At 24.4% G+C, this 17,543-nt stretch overlaps 1 protein-coding gene across 4 annotated transcripts in view; it reads right to left on the bottom strand.

Annotated features, from left to right (window-relative positions):
* Nucleotides 1-4,296: 4,296 nt before the first annotated feature.
* Nucleotides 4,297-17,543, bottom strand: part of LOC112591365 (calcium/calmodulin-dependent 3',5'-cyclic nucleotide phosphodiesterase 1A-like) — a 350,746-nt gene continuing 337,499 nt past the window's right edge. For 3 of the 4 annotated variants that reach the window (XM_025335166.1, XM_025335165.1, XM_025335167.1), the window contains 9 exons: nucleotides 10,983-11,235; nucleotides 10,246-10,362; nucleotides 8,408-8,548; nucleotides 7,594-7,763; nucleotides 7,126-7,287; nucleotides 6,067-6,269; nucleotides 5,534-5,899; nucleotides 4,649-4,771; nucleotides 4,422-4,543 (listed from right to left, as the gene is read on the bottom strand). In XM_025335166.1, the coding sequence (XP_025190951.1) occupies nucleotides 4,422-4,543; nucleotides 4,649-4,771; nucleotides 5,534-5,899; nucleotides 6,067-6,269; nucleotides 7,126-7,287; nucleotides 7,594-7,763; nucleotides 8,408-8,548; nucleotides 10,246-10,362; nucleotides 10,983-11,235 (1,657 nt within the window). Of the gene's footprint in view, nucleotides 4,544-4,648; nucleotides 4,772-5,533; nucleotides 5,900-6,066; nucleotides 6,270-7,125; nucleotides 7,288-7,593; nucleotides 7,764-8,407; nucleotides 8,549-10,245; nucleotides 10,363-10,982; nucleotides 11,236-17,543 lie in introns of all 4 variants that reach the window. The other variant, XM_025335164.1, reaches the window with a different exon arrangement.

Here is a 17,543-nt window from a genome sequence, read left to right as displayed (position 1 = left end):
AGTATGTAGGTACCTAATTCTAATTGTTGATATTATAGTTTATGATTTATTATTAAAACGATTTATTGATAAATATCGATACACTGACGAATGTAGGCATCGTATAATAACGTATAACATATAAACTATGTCGAAATTTTCAAACGATCGATGTAAATATTGAGAAAAAAAATTCACGTTAATTCGATGTTGTATAGTAGGTATGAATATATTATAACCTTAAAAGAAAAACTAAACACGAATTCATCAAAGATATTATTTTCATAATAAAATAAATGATGCTAAACGTCATGATAAGTCTTGTTCATTTTTCAAATTCTTATGAAAAATGGCTCTTGGTTTTTTGTTCTGTTTTAACACCCTGTAGATATGAATGTAAAAATATCAGTGGACATATTCATATCATGTGAATTAATATTCAATCGCCAATAAAAATCGTTAGGTAAATCAAATCGTTATTCAAACATTAATAATAAAATCATATTATAACAATTCAAATTGTAATCATATAATAGTCATAATCATATTATAAATACATAATATGTGTTTACTATCAATGTTCTTAATAATAATTGATTACATTCAATAATATATAGTACTTAAATTTTTTATATTTATTAAAATATTATATAATATATAAATAAGAAGTAATATTTGAAATTATGTACAAATAAAAACATATAGATAGTCTTAAAAGTATAAATTAACATTTTATAATTAATAACAAAAATCTAATACACCTAAAATCGATAAATAGGTTGTATAATATTATATACGACCTTGTCTTATATTTGTATGTACCTATAGGTACAAAATGGTCCAGAACTATGTCAACAGAATATTTGGATATATATTATATAGGAAAAAAAATAAAATATATTTTAGATTTCCGTTATTCCAGTTTAATTAAAAAAAAAATATATAAAAATAAAAGAAGGTACCTATAACTTGTAATAGGTTGTGGCATTTAATTTTCATTTCAATAGATTTTTTTAAATTCAATAAACGATTGGTAATATTATTGAAGTAAACAGTATTTCCGTTTATACCATTAGCTTGTAGTTAAGTGGTGTCAATGGAAATATTTAAATAATCGAGAAAAAAACCACTTTTTCGTTTATTGAAATTAGCAATAACTATTACTTTATTATTGAAACCCACACGGATGTGACATGAAACTTTTACAACGGTACCTAATTTCTGAACCACTTTTTATCTAATGTACCTATTATGTACTAGATATTAATGTGTAAAACTGAATGTTATTCAAATTTGGCACTGCATTTTTATTATATTAAAAGTCATAATATAGATATTTAATATTTTGATCATTAATAATTAATTACAATATAAATGGTGTTTGCTTGTACAACAATCAATTTTAATGGACGGGTGAATAGTTATTTTTGGTCGGATCTAAGATCATTGTTTTAAATGTGTGATACATATATTATAGTATAAAAAGAAATGTATTTATTTTTTTATATGTTACTACTCAATACTTCCCGTCTCTCTATGTTCTTAAAATATTTAATATATATTTTTAACATATTACGTTAAACAAAAAGGTCCTAATTAATTATATTTGAGAACATCAAGATAATTAGAAAATAAACATCAATATAAAGTTTAGGTTATTCGATTAAATTATTAAACATTAGTAACGCACATAATAATATATCCTTCTGAAATGTGCCTTAGACTAAAGCGCAACCAGCACATCGAACATTTTCAATCCAATTAGTTTATTAATTACTTACATTTTCATATAATTACCTTTTGCTCTTTATAAACCACACAATTTTTCAAATAATATCAACCAGTCATCCATTTTTTAAATATATGTCAGAATATTAGACACATAAAAGCATAGTTTGTGCGCTACTGTATCAACATCAACAAGGTTTTTACACCTATGATTAATAAGTGTATAATTGATTTACTCAGTTTTGATACTTTTAAATTAAAAAAACACATTATTTAAACCTGTGTATTAGATAATCAAGTCAGGTTAACTTAAGTGAATTATTTTTATTTATTTTTTAACTGATTTTATTTCATAAGACACCAATAAAAACATGAAGTGTTTTTTGGGGTATCACAAGCAAAGGAACAAATGGATCATCATAAGTGGTTAATATAATAATAAATTGTAAAATAAACACCTAATATATTATATCATATATCTCATACTATATCTACTGAACAAAATAACTAGTATTACTATTTTTTTTTTTTTTTTTTTTTTTTTTTTTTTATTTTTTTTTTTTTTTTTTTTAATTTTAATATTTGATTTAAATTAAAAAAAAAAAAAAACATATATTATCACAAAACTCAATCATAAAAACCAGGCGCATTCAGTTAAAACCCCCCTCATTTCAGAAAAAAAAAAGAAGCCACTATAGGCAACTCAAACAAATATGTTCAACAAAAATGATCATAATATTAGTTCACCGATGTTTGAATATACTTGGAGATAATTTTAAATATTTTTAAATGATAACAAACCACTTTCTGACGTGCGTCTTATAAGTTTGAAATTTCCTCAACCCCCCTCCCACGAAAATTAAAACCTTATCAGGTAATAAATTTATAATATATAGTATGAAATTATATACTATTCGATAATGTTTCAAGTAAAACAACTTGGTGTTATGATATAATTGTTTTCTATCCGAGTAGGTACGTATGTCATAATGACTTGACGAAACTCGTAATTTGATGTTATGTAAATATATTTGAAATGCATTCAACCGCAAGGATTAAATACTTAGTTAAGCCAATGGCGGATCCATATGCTATATTTCGGGAAGTAAAGTCCTGTATGTATTTTTATTTCAGATGTTTTTATTACAAATATGCTCATTTGCCCGCCACTGCTTTCTATCTGGTACACCGTAGTACCACTTACGTATATTATATACACAATTTATAATTTGCAAATATTATATTGGGTATTATATGACTTAAAGGTAACATTTTAATATGTAAGTTCCTTAGAAAATAGAAGTACTAAACTTGAATCAGCTTATATTAAACAAACAAATTTTTGATAACTGTTTATATAAGTATGTAAAACAAGAAACGGGGTTCATTATGTACATTTTTTTTTATTTTTTTAAGTTTTAATTTTATTCATTTTTTTTTTTTTTTTTTTTTTTTTTTTGGCAAAAAACTTGAATTTTGTTTATAACAATTTATAATTTTGTAGTTTATGAATAGCTGATTTATTTTAAATTAAGCTGATGATTCGATAGTCGTTAAACACGATAATGCGATATATTCAAATATTGGCGAAGTAATTTATTATTCAACGATATGTGTCCATCGCACGACTATGAACCAGAAACAAAAATGTCTATAGTAAACGTTATGGCACAGATAAATAATAATTTAACCGTTAAAATTGAAATTAGAACGCACTAACCTTTCATTTTATTTTATACTTTATTGTGCAAGCATAATTTGTATAGTGTTTCAATATATAATAATTGAGCATAGCAGAATAGTATTTTGATAGATTTCAGCTTGTTTTGAAAAAATAATGTGCTACGTATGTAATCATTATAAATACCATTTTGAATGTTTAACACAATACACAATATAATCCTGTAGTAACTTCAACTCACAAAAAAATAAATGTCGCAAATTAAGCTCACTAATTGTTTTAAACAACTTACATTTAACTAATACGACAACAATTTTTTAAATAGTCAATATACATTTTGTACAATATATAATACATACATTTTTTTATACCTAGTTAAGTTACGAGTTTTAAAGTTGAATTAATGAATTAAAAATAATTTAGACTTAATATCTAATTAAGTTTTGTCAGAATTATGTTTGATCATCATGGATAATAAATACCTACTTAATAGATATTGAAATAATTGTTCATTTCTTATTAGAGTTTTATGATTGTTAAAGATGTAATTAGATAAAGAAGGTCAACAGTTGTGATTGAAAAATTTAAACTGGTAAAATTAATAATTTAGATGATTAGGTAGTAATTAAATAAAATTCATCTGGCAGCTATAGGTGAAAACGCCTTGTATAGCGAAAAAAAGAATTTAGGTATAATATTATATACACACACACATGCATAAATATAATACATTATATACACATTATGTATATAAGCATATATATACACGTGTAGATAAATATATACATACATGGAAAACCTCCCCTAAACTCATACCTATATATTATGTACAGATATTATTTAGTCTCTAATTTACCTATTTTAAAATGAACTTATATTTTAAATAACTAATTTTAAATTGTCTACAATTTATGAAGAGTACTTCTAATAAATATTTACAACATATTGTTAATATTTCAAAATTCCAAATTTAGAATCTAATAATTACATGTCGATAGTCATGTGACTAAAAATCAAACTGCAGTATAGTCGTTTATTCTGTTATCTCCACATCTGTTGATGATGATTTGTTATCGTCTTGTGAAATTTCATCAGGAAGCGGCATTCTGATGTCACGCATTGTATATTTTGTCTTAGACTCTCTCAGTTTTGCTTCTATAAATTTGTATATTTTACCATTATTAAATAAGTGATGGTTTTATTTTTAATTGGCGTATAACACACAGTATATAAATATATATTATATGTATAAAAAATTACCTCTAGCTGCTTGTACTTTCCACTTCATTTTGTTTATGGCTAAACAATCATTCCATGGTTTTTTTATTTTATATAATTTATTGCTAGTTTGGGGATTTTCAGCATTTGTTTCTTGTTTTGGTTCTGAAAAAAAAAAAACAGTTTATAACTTTTATAGTTATTTTTAATTAACTACAGCTAATAGTTTATTTTTATAGAAATATGTTATTAAACATATAGGTACTTGGTAATTTTAAACGTTGTACTTGAATTTTTGTGATTAGAATCTTGTATAAATATGTACAATAATTAATGTACGCGTGTTCTTAATATGTTATTTATATTAAAAGCAGATTTTAGATTTTATTAATTGAATGCAAAAATATTTTTAGTAAAAAATGCTTAGTCGAAAAAAGTATAATTTTCTCGATGAAATACATTTATAATTAATAATAGATTTATAGTTGAGCAGAGAGTGATTTACGTATCTTAATTTATCTGTAATAATTTATTGAAATTGTTGTGGTACTTATTTAAATATAGTTTTCGATTTAGTCTTCGCAGTTTTTAGAAATACAACCCATGAGTTTGAATAATAATTTACGATTTTGCTTCAAACAAAATCTAACGATATTTCGTTGTAAACAAGTCTACTCTATAATATTATATGCAAAATGTTTGTTAATTATTCAATTAAATAATACATATACACATGCTTCAAAAATAATTTAATATTTTTAAAATAAATTGAAATTTAATTTTATTTGGATGATTCAATGTTTTGTTTAGCAATTTTGATAGGTAATGGGGATATTGATTTATCTAGTGGGTTTTATAACTGTAGAAAGTTGTACTAAACATTTTAGAATTTGGTTCAGTTTCGGCTATCAGTCGATGACATATTACCTTTGTCAGATGTTTCTTCGAGTTTTATTGCCGAGCTTACAGAATCCGAGTCATTAGTGTCTTTGGTGCTTTCGGTATTTTTGGTCTCTTTAGTATCTTTGACATCTTTCTTATCTTTAGTATCATTTTTAACTTCGATATCTTTGTTGTCTTTTGTATCTTTTTTATCTTCAATACTACAGCTCATTGCTGTGCATGCGATAGCTACGTCGGATTGGTTTGATTTATCTTCTTTCTCATCGTTGTCGTCAACCACAAAATTTGAAATATTCCTGGGTGGATTAACCAAATTGATTGGACCCAAAATTAATTCCAACATATCGCTACACACGGCCATGCTAGGTTCAACTATGAACTCAATAAACCCTAGAAAGTAAAAATTATTCTTATTTACTTTATTAGTTACTTATACTTTATAATTTTGTTAAAAAGCTAGTTATCAGAATATTTTTAATATTAGTTATTGTGCTGTTGTTTAAAATCACTTGCTTTACTCATTTCACATATTATGTTAGATTAATTAAAATACTAACCGATTTGAGACTCAGCAATTAGTGTATTATTTCTGTCACATAACGGGCTGAATGGGAGTCCTAACTTTTTCTCCATATCTCCTTGTAAAAAGAACTCCTCCAACAATTGGCATGTCCATCGATAGTGCAAATCCCATTCTTTGGCAGGATGTGATATATCAGCACAATGTAACACCATTGACATTGCTTTGGACTTGTCGATTCTGTAAAGTTTTCATAAAAATAAATCGCATTACGTACACGGAAATTCACGAAATTGTAAATTAGTTATGTGGAAACTAATATTATGTCTTTCAAAATAATATGTATTATATTTTTCGAATAAAGTAAAATTTATATAACTATTACAAATACTAGTTCAAAGAGTTTACTAAATAGTTATTTAATTGTTTAAGATCTTGTGTACGATAGTGTTATAAAAATATTTTAATTTTAAATTATTGCAGCAAATAAATAGCGCCCCAAAATCTGTTTTTCATACGAATTGTGTTCCGATAATATTTAACAACTACACTAATAATTGCCTTCGAGGTTGATGTTGATATGACATTTGATAATTCCGTATGAATTAATTTTGATGGATTATCTATAGATCGTCTATTGTCTTAAATTATTACCTAATTTTTATCTATTTAATATTTCAACAGAATAACTTGCATAATTATGTTCACTATAATGTTTAATATCTAACATTTAATTTTTATTATTTAACTTTACGTATGACTTACGTGTTTATTGCAACACGTCCAATGCTGTTTATAATTGTTAAATAATTTTTGAAAAAAGAACGGTGCACGATAGTTAACAACACATATTAACCGCCGTATATATTTATTTCATACATTTCAAGCAATTATTCGATAGATAACAGTCATAATACTCACATGTCTCACATCGATTATCGATTAGATGATCATATAAAGTGATATTAGATAATCAGGACGTGATATTAATATAGTTGTATAGAAAAACTGGGATGTAATTTATTTGTATACCACTTATTGCAATTTTTATACCGAACGCAATTCGTACGCAGCCAAAATTATATTAAGTACTTACGTAGGTTCTGGTGACGCTAAAAGACTCTTCATAGTTTTCAATTGTTGGAAATGGAAGCTCATATCAGTTGCTAATACCATATCAATGACTAGTGTACGGAACTCACGAAATTCTTCTTTGGTAAGATTTTGTAATATGTTACAGTCATCATCTTTTAATATTCTATAAAAACATTAAAATATTACCTATTTAATTGATTTTTTTTTCAAACAAACTATTTGAATACATTATAAATATAGTATAGATGTTTTCAAATTAAATATTTATATACAAACGTGTTTTTAAATTCATTGGCATTTAATTTTTAACAATATTTAAACAGCTGGCAAAATATTGATATTGATATTTTTTTATATACATAATATTTATCATAATAAAATAATGAAATAATGAAACTACATAAAAATGTATTTTTTTTTTATAATTTAGTTTTATTATTTAAAATTTATTTTCACTTAAGCAGCTAACCTGAACGTGGAACTAATATGATAATTTTCCAATACAGCGCGATCATTATACAATAGAGCAATCTCTGTGCCAGACATTACATGGAAGTTATTTGTTGTTCCGGTGTGTTCAAAGTCGTGTGTAATAGCAGCAATTAGCATTGCGAATATTTCCAAATCACTTAGCCAATTCTATAAAACACAAAAAATATAAAATAAATACATAGTCGTTTATATTAATTTTATCACGTATATTGATATTCTATAGTTAACGAGATAAATTATTCCACCTTACTAATAAAAAGTATATACAAGTACAGTAAATTTAGAAAAATTTTAAAATATTACAATTATATGTGCTCAAATTATAATGAAGTACTTTGTTTAAAGGATACATTAAGAATAACATTTATTTGTTTTTTATTTCGAGTAAAACGTTAGAAAAATATATTGTTTATATAATAATAGTAATTAAAAGAGAAAGCCTATTTTAAAATTAAATTATTGTAGTGACATTGACAAGCAAAGTATTAAAAATAAACATTAAGTCAGTTAAAAAAATAATAAAAATTTGCATAAAAAAAATTTTGGATTAATTAAAAAAAAAAAGGAACATTAAGGGAACAAAGAAATAAATTCTGTGTAAGAAGAAAATAAATTAGGTAAAAATGCAAAATAAATTCTAAAATAATTAAAAAAAAAGTATCGAAAAGAAATTTTTTGCACTGATGGGTTCCCATGTTAGTTTGGAGACAAACCTACAAACCTTAATTTATTCAATAGACAATATTATACTACAATCATGATATAATGTTTTGTCATATTTTTAATATTACCATAAGTCCAGTTTGACAAAGCATATAATGCACAGTTTGTGCGACATCAGCACCATGTAAATTGTTATGATACGGATTCTTATGTCTTGAATAGCCTTCTTCGATTCTGCATAAAAAGTTCTCCATCACTACCGATGGAACCTATTGTAAATCACACAAATTAAAAAATAATATTATAATGTAAGTGCATTTTACAATTTTTTCTTTGCTTATAATAAATATTTAAAAATTGTTTTTTTTTTTATATATAAATAATTTAAACACTATAATTAGTTAATTAGTATCAAAAATATTCCACTATATATTGATGATTAAATTAATTAAAAAAAATACACGATGTTATAATTAAATATTTTAGTATTAGTAATTTGTTGATAATTTTACGAAAGTTTTTATTTTGGAGTTTTAAGAGTATTAACTATTATTTGGCTTTTTTGATTTTGTTTTATTTAAGCTTGAATCATTATTTACCAAAATAGTATAAATTATTTTATTAATAATTTATCTTATAAAGAATATATAGTACTACTTTCGAGAGTAACAAAATATTTTTGATAATGATATGTGTAGCTTATAGTCGATATTTGAAAAAAATATTGACAAAAAAATATTTGTCTAAAAATTATCCAATAAGTATCTGTAAATTAAGTACTTTAAAAAAGTAATCAAGAAATATATAAAATTCGCTTACAAAAAATGTATATCTATAAAAAATTTATGTATTTGCTTATAAGCAAAACTGTATATTTTATTATTTTAAAATAAATAAATAATAATACGAGTATTAAAAAAAAAAAATGCAAAATACATGAAAATTATTCGTATCGCTTACAGTTCAAATCATAAGTATGTTATGTAAATATTATAAATCTATGACGTAAAAAAATGCCAGATAAGTTAAAATAAAAAATAATTAGTTATATCAAGTTGTGGATTATTTATAACTGTTTCATTAATATATGTTAATATTATATAATTCTATGATTGTCGTATCTAAGACTATTGTTCACAAATTGTAAATGTTCAAATTTTATTAGATTTTGTTTGATGGTATAATACAATTTGATATAATACATTTTAATAACACAATTTATTTTAATTTAGTGTATTATTTTTAAATGAAACAATTTTGCCGTATTAGCTCGATCACTTAAAACTCATCAGGTAATTTTTAGTGATAGGTAGGTATATGTAATACAAAATGTGATATAAAATGGGGCATTTGTATTAAAATCAATATCATCTCATCTTAATATTTTGTACAGCTATAATATTGTGATTTGAATTAAATTCTGTAGAACACATATACATTAAAATAGTTTTGAATTCATGAATTTATAAACATAGTATAAATTATAATTGTAAAAAAAAAAAATTTAATAGTATAAATATATTAAATATTGTTTTGAATTTTCTCGACAAGTGTTTGGGGTTTATAAATTTTGCATTACATGTGTTTCGAGTTTATGAATAAAATCTAGGTGAATTTGTAGGTCATACGCCATACATGTAAACAATATTACAAGGAACCTATTGAATGTCTGAAATTGAAATATTAACAAATTATGCAATTATGTTGGACCTCTTCTTTGCACATAAATTTTTAATTGTTATACATAATTAATTGACTTGTATTCTTGTTTATAAGATCAAAACATCAAAAATTTAGTGGTATACAAACAAATTGTCATAATAAATTATTATATTATAGTATTTGTGTTTATAAGTTGTTAAACATTTCAAGTATAGTATCTGAAAAGAAATTGTACAGTTGAGAAAATATTATGAAACGAAAGATATTTGATTATAACTTATAATATAATAAATAGTAAACTTACTTTAAATTTTTGAAATATTCCATAACGATTGAGTAAGTCATATCCCAAGTACTTGATTGGTTGTCCATTTCCATAATTATCCAGTTTATACACATCAAAAGACCAATCATTTAAGTCCTAAAACAATGAATTGTTTTGTATTAACTGACATAGTTTATAATGTTTAATAAGTATTATATAGTATATCAAAACATTCTTTATACAAAAAAAAATATATTTGCATTTTAATTTTGTTCTTGAGGTAAGTACTGGGAATGAAATGAAATGAATTATGGGTATCAAATTTCATGTTAGATAATATTGCAATATAATTTTATTTATTAGTATTAACTATAATACCAATAACATCAATAAGTACGAAAAAATAACAGGTATATTTCAAATAATAAAATAGAGATATCGAAAATAAATTAGCATGTTTTTTTTTTAATAAAAGAAATAAAATTGTACTGTTTTTGGTCAACAATCAGTTTTTATTGTTTGACTTTTAATTACTTTTTTATGTATTACACTTATATGATAAAAATCAAATTAATCAAATTCAATTCAAATAAATATAAAAGTGGATTGAGATCATTCGTATTAAACGACTGCATGGTCAATGAACACTACGAGAAAAAATGAGATAATAATATAATATTCATTGTTGAATCAGTTAAATAATATGCTTGTGTATACTATGGAAATAGTTATTTAAGTATTTATTTATCATTAGGAGATGAACGCTGTGAGCTTACTTTTAGCACTTCGATAACGTCTGATGGAAATGTCATCATTGGAGCATTGATCACACGACGATACATACGGTCAACAAATATTCCAGCACGAATGGCGTGTGCAACAGACTTAAATTTGGGTTTTTCTTCACCCTTGCGTCTTGTGCAAGCCATTTGTCTTGTGAATGTAGATGCAAGCCAATCCCTAACTTCTTGTGGTACCGCGTCCGGTTGTACTTCCGAAAGTTCGTCGTCCTCTTCTGCAGCCAATCGTCTATAGTTAGCATACATGCCCGTGAACGCACAGGCACACGCAAAAATTAAAACCATTAGTCAAACAATGTCACAATGGTACATATAATAATAATATATTCTAATAAAACATCGTTGTTGAATGTTTCATACCAAATGTCTGTAATTTTGATGGTTTAAATCATGTGCAAAGAAACCACAGGTTTTAACTTTTCCCACGAATAAAAATTAAATTTATATTTGTAATTATAGAACTATACATTTAAACAATTTGTTACTATGATTACTATACGTGCATTAAATACTAAATAATATGAAGTAAATTATTATTTATAAATAATTGATAGCAATATAATGTAAATATTGTACAAAAATTGTGAGATACCTCTATGTAAGTTAAAATACAAGTTCAAGTATTGAAGAATAACCAATTATTACAATTTCAAGATTCGATGATTTAATTTGAAAGAATTAATTTCATAAGTTATAATTAACCTGAAAAATAAATATGGTGTATTTATGTAAAATATAAGTTTGTTTGCATGAAAATAATTATCGACCATATTAGTGAAGAAACAAAATAAATAATACTATAGCAGAATCAATTAATTATAATAAGTATTTTAAATTTTTAACTATTTCATAAAAAGATTTAAAACTCGATTAATACAACCATAGAATAATATGCTATATATTATTAGGTACTGCATTTAATATTTACAAAATTTTTTAATCTTCATTAATAAAGCGTAGATTTTTAGGTACTAAAAACTAGCTAAATATGAACTAAAACTGATTAAATATGAATACATTTTGTTTACTATAAATGATAATTGATTTACTAATTTTATGTCACGTTTTCAATAAAAAGAAAAATGAACTAAAAACTTCAATAAATCGACCAGTGGTGTAAATTGCGTATCTACCTATGCTGCAAGTTTTTTTTATAAAGAAAAAAAACATTCACTCAATATAATACGGCCCTCTAACAATGACGGTTTATGATATAACCAATCAGGGGTGGTGAAAATTATTACACCGCCATTGTTAGGCCTGTATAAACACTAGGAATTTCTATTTTCTTTCTCTGTTCCATAAGGAAAACAAATTGAACTTTTTTTACTGCACAACGTCAACACAGCAGTTGTGAACTGTGCCATAACTACGCGAAAAATACGACAAAACACAATGCGCGTTGTACTGTCAACCGAAAAGTGTCATGGTTTCATGTGGTGAAAAAAGAAAAGGAGACGATGTTTATAAAAAGTAAAGTGAAATAAAGCCTCGTCTCTAACGTTTCAGTGCGTATAAACTCGCTAACGAAGTCATGCCGTGTTTATTGGTTATCGATGCCCGTGCATCAAATAAATAAAACTATATAGTCAGTAATATACGTATACATAACCTAACTTATATATAGCTACATATAGTATAGGTACCTAAGTATATAATGCAATATCGTCTGTGCGTCACATCGTATGCTGAAGCAGGCGAGTCAAAGCCGTTGAAGAATTTATTATTTATTACATAAAAAAAAAACACATAACAAAAAAAAAACGAATCAATTTGAAACGTGTTACACTATACCGATTTACATAAATGTTTTTTGATTTATTAATAAAATGGCTACGTAAAAGAAGGATTGATGAGACATTACGTGTACTGTGTTGTATTATAATGACTAGGACATATTCTAATAGGTATAACTACATATCGTTTACTTAACTGTTGACACAATAATTATACAATTTTATTTGTACACAATCCTCAGAAAAAACAATGTATCTTTTTTATTAAGTATATAAGACGTGTATACAGTGTAGTTTTTAAAAATAATAATTTTTTTTTTCATAATTTCTTCACTTCAATAGTTTTAATATATTAAAAAAAAAAAACCATTAATTTTTGGGTTACAGACTAAAGTATCAATGTATTGATAATAATATTTTATTACTAACTGTTGATTTTTGTATTGAATTCGACTGGGATTATGGTACATTCAAAGAAATAAAAATTGAAAGAATAATCAGAAATAATATGAGAGAAAAGAGAAATTTAATATTATCTATCAGAATATTATTTGTTATACACTTATACCATAATATAATATTTATATTTGTATTAGAAATATGAGTCTTGGTCTGAACACAGAATACGGATCCGCGTTATTTTAATATCAAATTGACACCGGAGTACAATTGTACATACATACCAAGTTTCAGCTCTTTTAGAGTGGCATAATTTGGAAGATTTTTCTGTTGCAGATTTAAGAACGAAAACACTCACAATATTAAATATATGGTTAGGTCGAGAATGCAATGATTTATACGAATCAAATTAATTAATACAAATATTTACAAATTTGTTTTTTTTTAATTAAATTAAATGTATAAATATCAATGAAAAAATAGCTTAGCAAATTAGTAGCTAGTATGAACAATATAAACTAATAGTTAAAATTTGTTGTATTCTTAGTTGTACGTATTATAACAATGTGAGTTTCATGTTAACTCAAATTACCTATTGTACAAGTTGGTTAAATATTTGTTTTAAAATTAATAGATTTATGATAAAAATAACTCTAACTGGGACATCGTCAATTAATGGGTCCATTTTAATTTACTCAGAATTCATAATTGGATAATCTTGAACGTGATCTCGGGCATAATTAATTTAAAAAAATAAAATGTTGATTAAAAATGACTAAACTGAATTTAATTTAATTATAAAAATATTATTAATATAAAACATAAAATTGAGTTTTAGTTTAAATATAATAATAATAATGGCCTGGTGTGACATGGTGGTTGGCTTAGGTCACTAATGTGTTCTAGGGTCAAGCATCGGCTAGCGCGCTAGCTTTTGGATGTGTGACCACTCGGGTTCTTAGCGACAAATCCATGGCGCACACACATACACATACGTGTTCCACAATCGTACATACAATTCATACAAACTTTACACAAAAAAACTCAAAAAATCCTACTGTATCTTCTCATAGATAATGTCTTTATTTACCGGGCTTAAAAAAGATCAATACAAAATAAATAAAATAATAATAATAATAATAATAATAATAATAATAAAATACTATTAAAATACAAATTATAACAAATAAAAGGACTAGAAAGTCGCTTTGATGAAATATCTGTTTTTGTGTATTTGTATCGTTGTAAACATATTTTATTTATACAAACATTCAAACATATGATTCAATTTCCACCTGGGTTCAATTGAAATAATAATTTATTAATAGTTAATAGTTTCAATGTATGCTTACTCTGATTACGATAATCGATTTATGTAGTAATGATGAGGTTTAATATAATAATCATTTTTTTTCAAATTAGTTTTAATCAGAAGAAATTTATCTATTAAATAAAAATATACAAATTATTTACATATAGGTGTATACATATTAATGTTTTTAAGCTACTTAAATATCAACTAAAAATAGTAAATACAAATTAAATATTAAAAACAAAAACAATTTTTCAGTAGGTGGCAATTATATATGTTCTTTAATGTATATTTTAGTAAGAAAAATCTTATTTATCACAACTTAATTCAATCCAAGATAATTATAAATAAATAAAAGTTTGGTGTTTTTATTTATTTCAGATTAAAAATTATAGATGTAGTGTAATAAAATATCATAATTTAAAGTATAATTCCATAAATTTAGAATATTAAAGACGAGCATGAAATTCATAAAGGCTACAACAAGGTACAAAAGATAATCTCGTCAAGTCTTAAATATTGACGTCATGGACTAGATTAAAATGACGATGATGATGATAATAACATTACATCATTATTAAATGCTATATATGATGGTATGACAGAATTATTCCTGTAGTGGAGAAAACGTTTAAACTTTTCACTCTAATCGGTTTACGTTACGACATTATTCTTGATGAATTAATTACACTCTGAGAGCAATGTTAATAACGAAAAATAATATTATTTACCGTTTATTAACAACACGTGGTTACATTGTGTCACTAATACATTGGCCGTGTTTAGTTCGGATACGTCATCTATTCAGTTTTTACTACTTATTTGGATATCGAATACACAAAAACTAATTAAAAATTCGGCTCTATGGGAACATGGTCCTGAGCTGTTGTATTATAGGTTAATTAAAAAGGTGATATCACTATTAATTTTTAACTGGTAATTACGTATTTTAAATATGTTATTGAAATGAAAAAAAATTGCATTTTTAATCTTAAATATATTAGAATACTTAATCAAAGTAGCTTACAAATGGTATTGTGTCAGTCATGAATATAATTGTCATCATAGTTATTATGTAACTACGAAATTATAATATATGAATTATATAAAACAGTTTTGGGTGAAAAAAAACTACTCAGCATATACTCACAGTCCCTAATTAAGAAACCAATTTATATACAATACAAAAGACAATATTATTATGTTTTGTGCCATATAGTGTGTTAAATCTTCAACGTTGAGAGGGATTATTAAAAAGCAGTTTAAGTTATAGTTTTTTTTTTTTTTTTTTTTTTTTTAACAGAGTTGGGTTACGTTAAAAAAGTTTAATATTAATATAGTTAACTAATAGTAAAAATTAATCTAATTCAGAAAAAAATCATTCAACCTATTGTATTACTAATAGCAATTTCGAAAATCATTAAAATGAAATATACACATACGTACTTAGTGATATAGTTCGATATAGACCGTCTCCGTATTCAGAATCGTTTTTCGTATACAATGGTAGAATTGAATTTAAATTAAAAAAATATTCATTTATATAGTGATCCATTCTCCACTTATTATATAGCAGAGCGGTACATATAAAAATTCACTTTTTTATTTCATATATTATAAAAGGCCAATAGATAGTTAAAAATAAATGCTGTTGAAATAAATGATTTATGTTTATTGAAAAATTCTAACTAATAAAAACAAAAGTAATTTTAAAGATTAAACATTTAATTTTCTAATGATATGTATCATCAATTATAATTGTGTTATATTTATTGTTTAATTTTTATTAAACAAACGGAATTTGGATTTGTAATTCGTAATTTATTAAATTAATATATATATATATATAAATTAATGATGGTAATTGTTAAATTTTTATGTTAGCATTGAGATTTTAATTGAAAATAGGATCTAGTTAGTACTTTGGAAGATGAAAAGTAAAAACTCACAGAATTTTTAAAATAATTGGAAGTATATGTATTCACATTTTCTAGATGTGATATAATTTTCAAAATATCTTTGTTATTTTTATGTTATCTTTGAATACATTTGAAATTATCCACTTTTATATTATTATTTTTATGTTTTGATAAATGTATGATAATTTTTTTTGCGAGTAAAAATACTTAACAGTATAGTACTTATGAGTGGTTGTATTTCGTGAAAAACGGTTTTGTGAGTGTGTGGCGTTCGTTTAAAAAACATTTCTCCAACGAATGAAAAGCCGCTTACGCCTAATCCTTAAAATAGCTGTACAGTGTACACATATATGACACATCGTGTTTAATTTCGTTTGCTAGTTCGATATTAGTTATGTTGATGTGAGCATATTTGTATGTTAACTTTGGTTTCACACTAATTGTTCCGAATAGGTTTATAATATTAATATTTCATTATCGATGAACACTATAGCAAGTTTATTATTGTCCAAGGGCGAAAAAGTGGCTACAAATGGTCAGCGATTGTTGTGTCTTAACGTTACTAAATAATTTTAGTGTTGACCGCATTAATTATTCTTGGTCTAACACAATAAATTACGTTTGAAACTATCTAAAAATATGGCCATTCAAGTAGGTTATTATAAAAAATTATTTTGATTAAAGCCATGCAAAAAATAAAGCAGCTCACCACCTGGCCGGAGCTTAGAAAAATGTTAGATTTAAGTAAAATTAGTTAATCATTTAAGTTAAAAAAAACTGTTTTGATATCATTAAATTTAAATGCCAAGGTTACTAATGAATTATATAATACAACTCTTTGTTAAATACCTATAATGTTACTCAAAATCACAAAAGTCACTATCGGTTGGATTGCTACGTTGCAGGAAATGAAATGTTATATTTTGCTAAAGTTTTTATTTTATTTTAGTTTATTTAAATGCAAAAGTAAGCATTTACATATATCAATATTTTTATTTCGTATTAATAAACATAAAATATATGTCTTGAAAATTACTTTCTTATTTGAATTTTTAATTTGATTTAATCAGGTTAGTTTATAACTAAATTTTAATAATTATTACGGTAATACATAGATATAGTGTATGATTATACAAATATATTTTTAATTATTTATTACTGATTTACAAAA

Source organism: Melanaphis sacchari, unplaced genomic scaffold (assembly GCF_002803265.2).
Source record: "Melanaphis sacchari strain LSU unplaced genomic scaffold, SCAv2.0 Contig132_pilon_pilon, whole genome shotgun sequence".
In the NCBI taxonomy this organism is placed as follows: Eukaryota; Metazoa; Arthropoda; class Insecta; order Hemiptera; family Aphididae; genus Melanaphis; species Melanaphis sacchari.
Note: the sequence above shows the minus strand (reverse complement) of the source record. Positions and strands in the feature narration are given on the sequence as shown.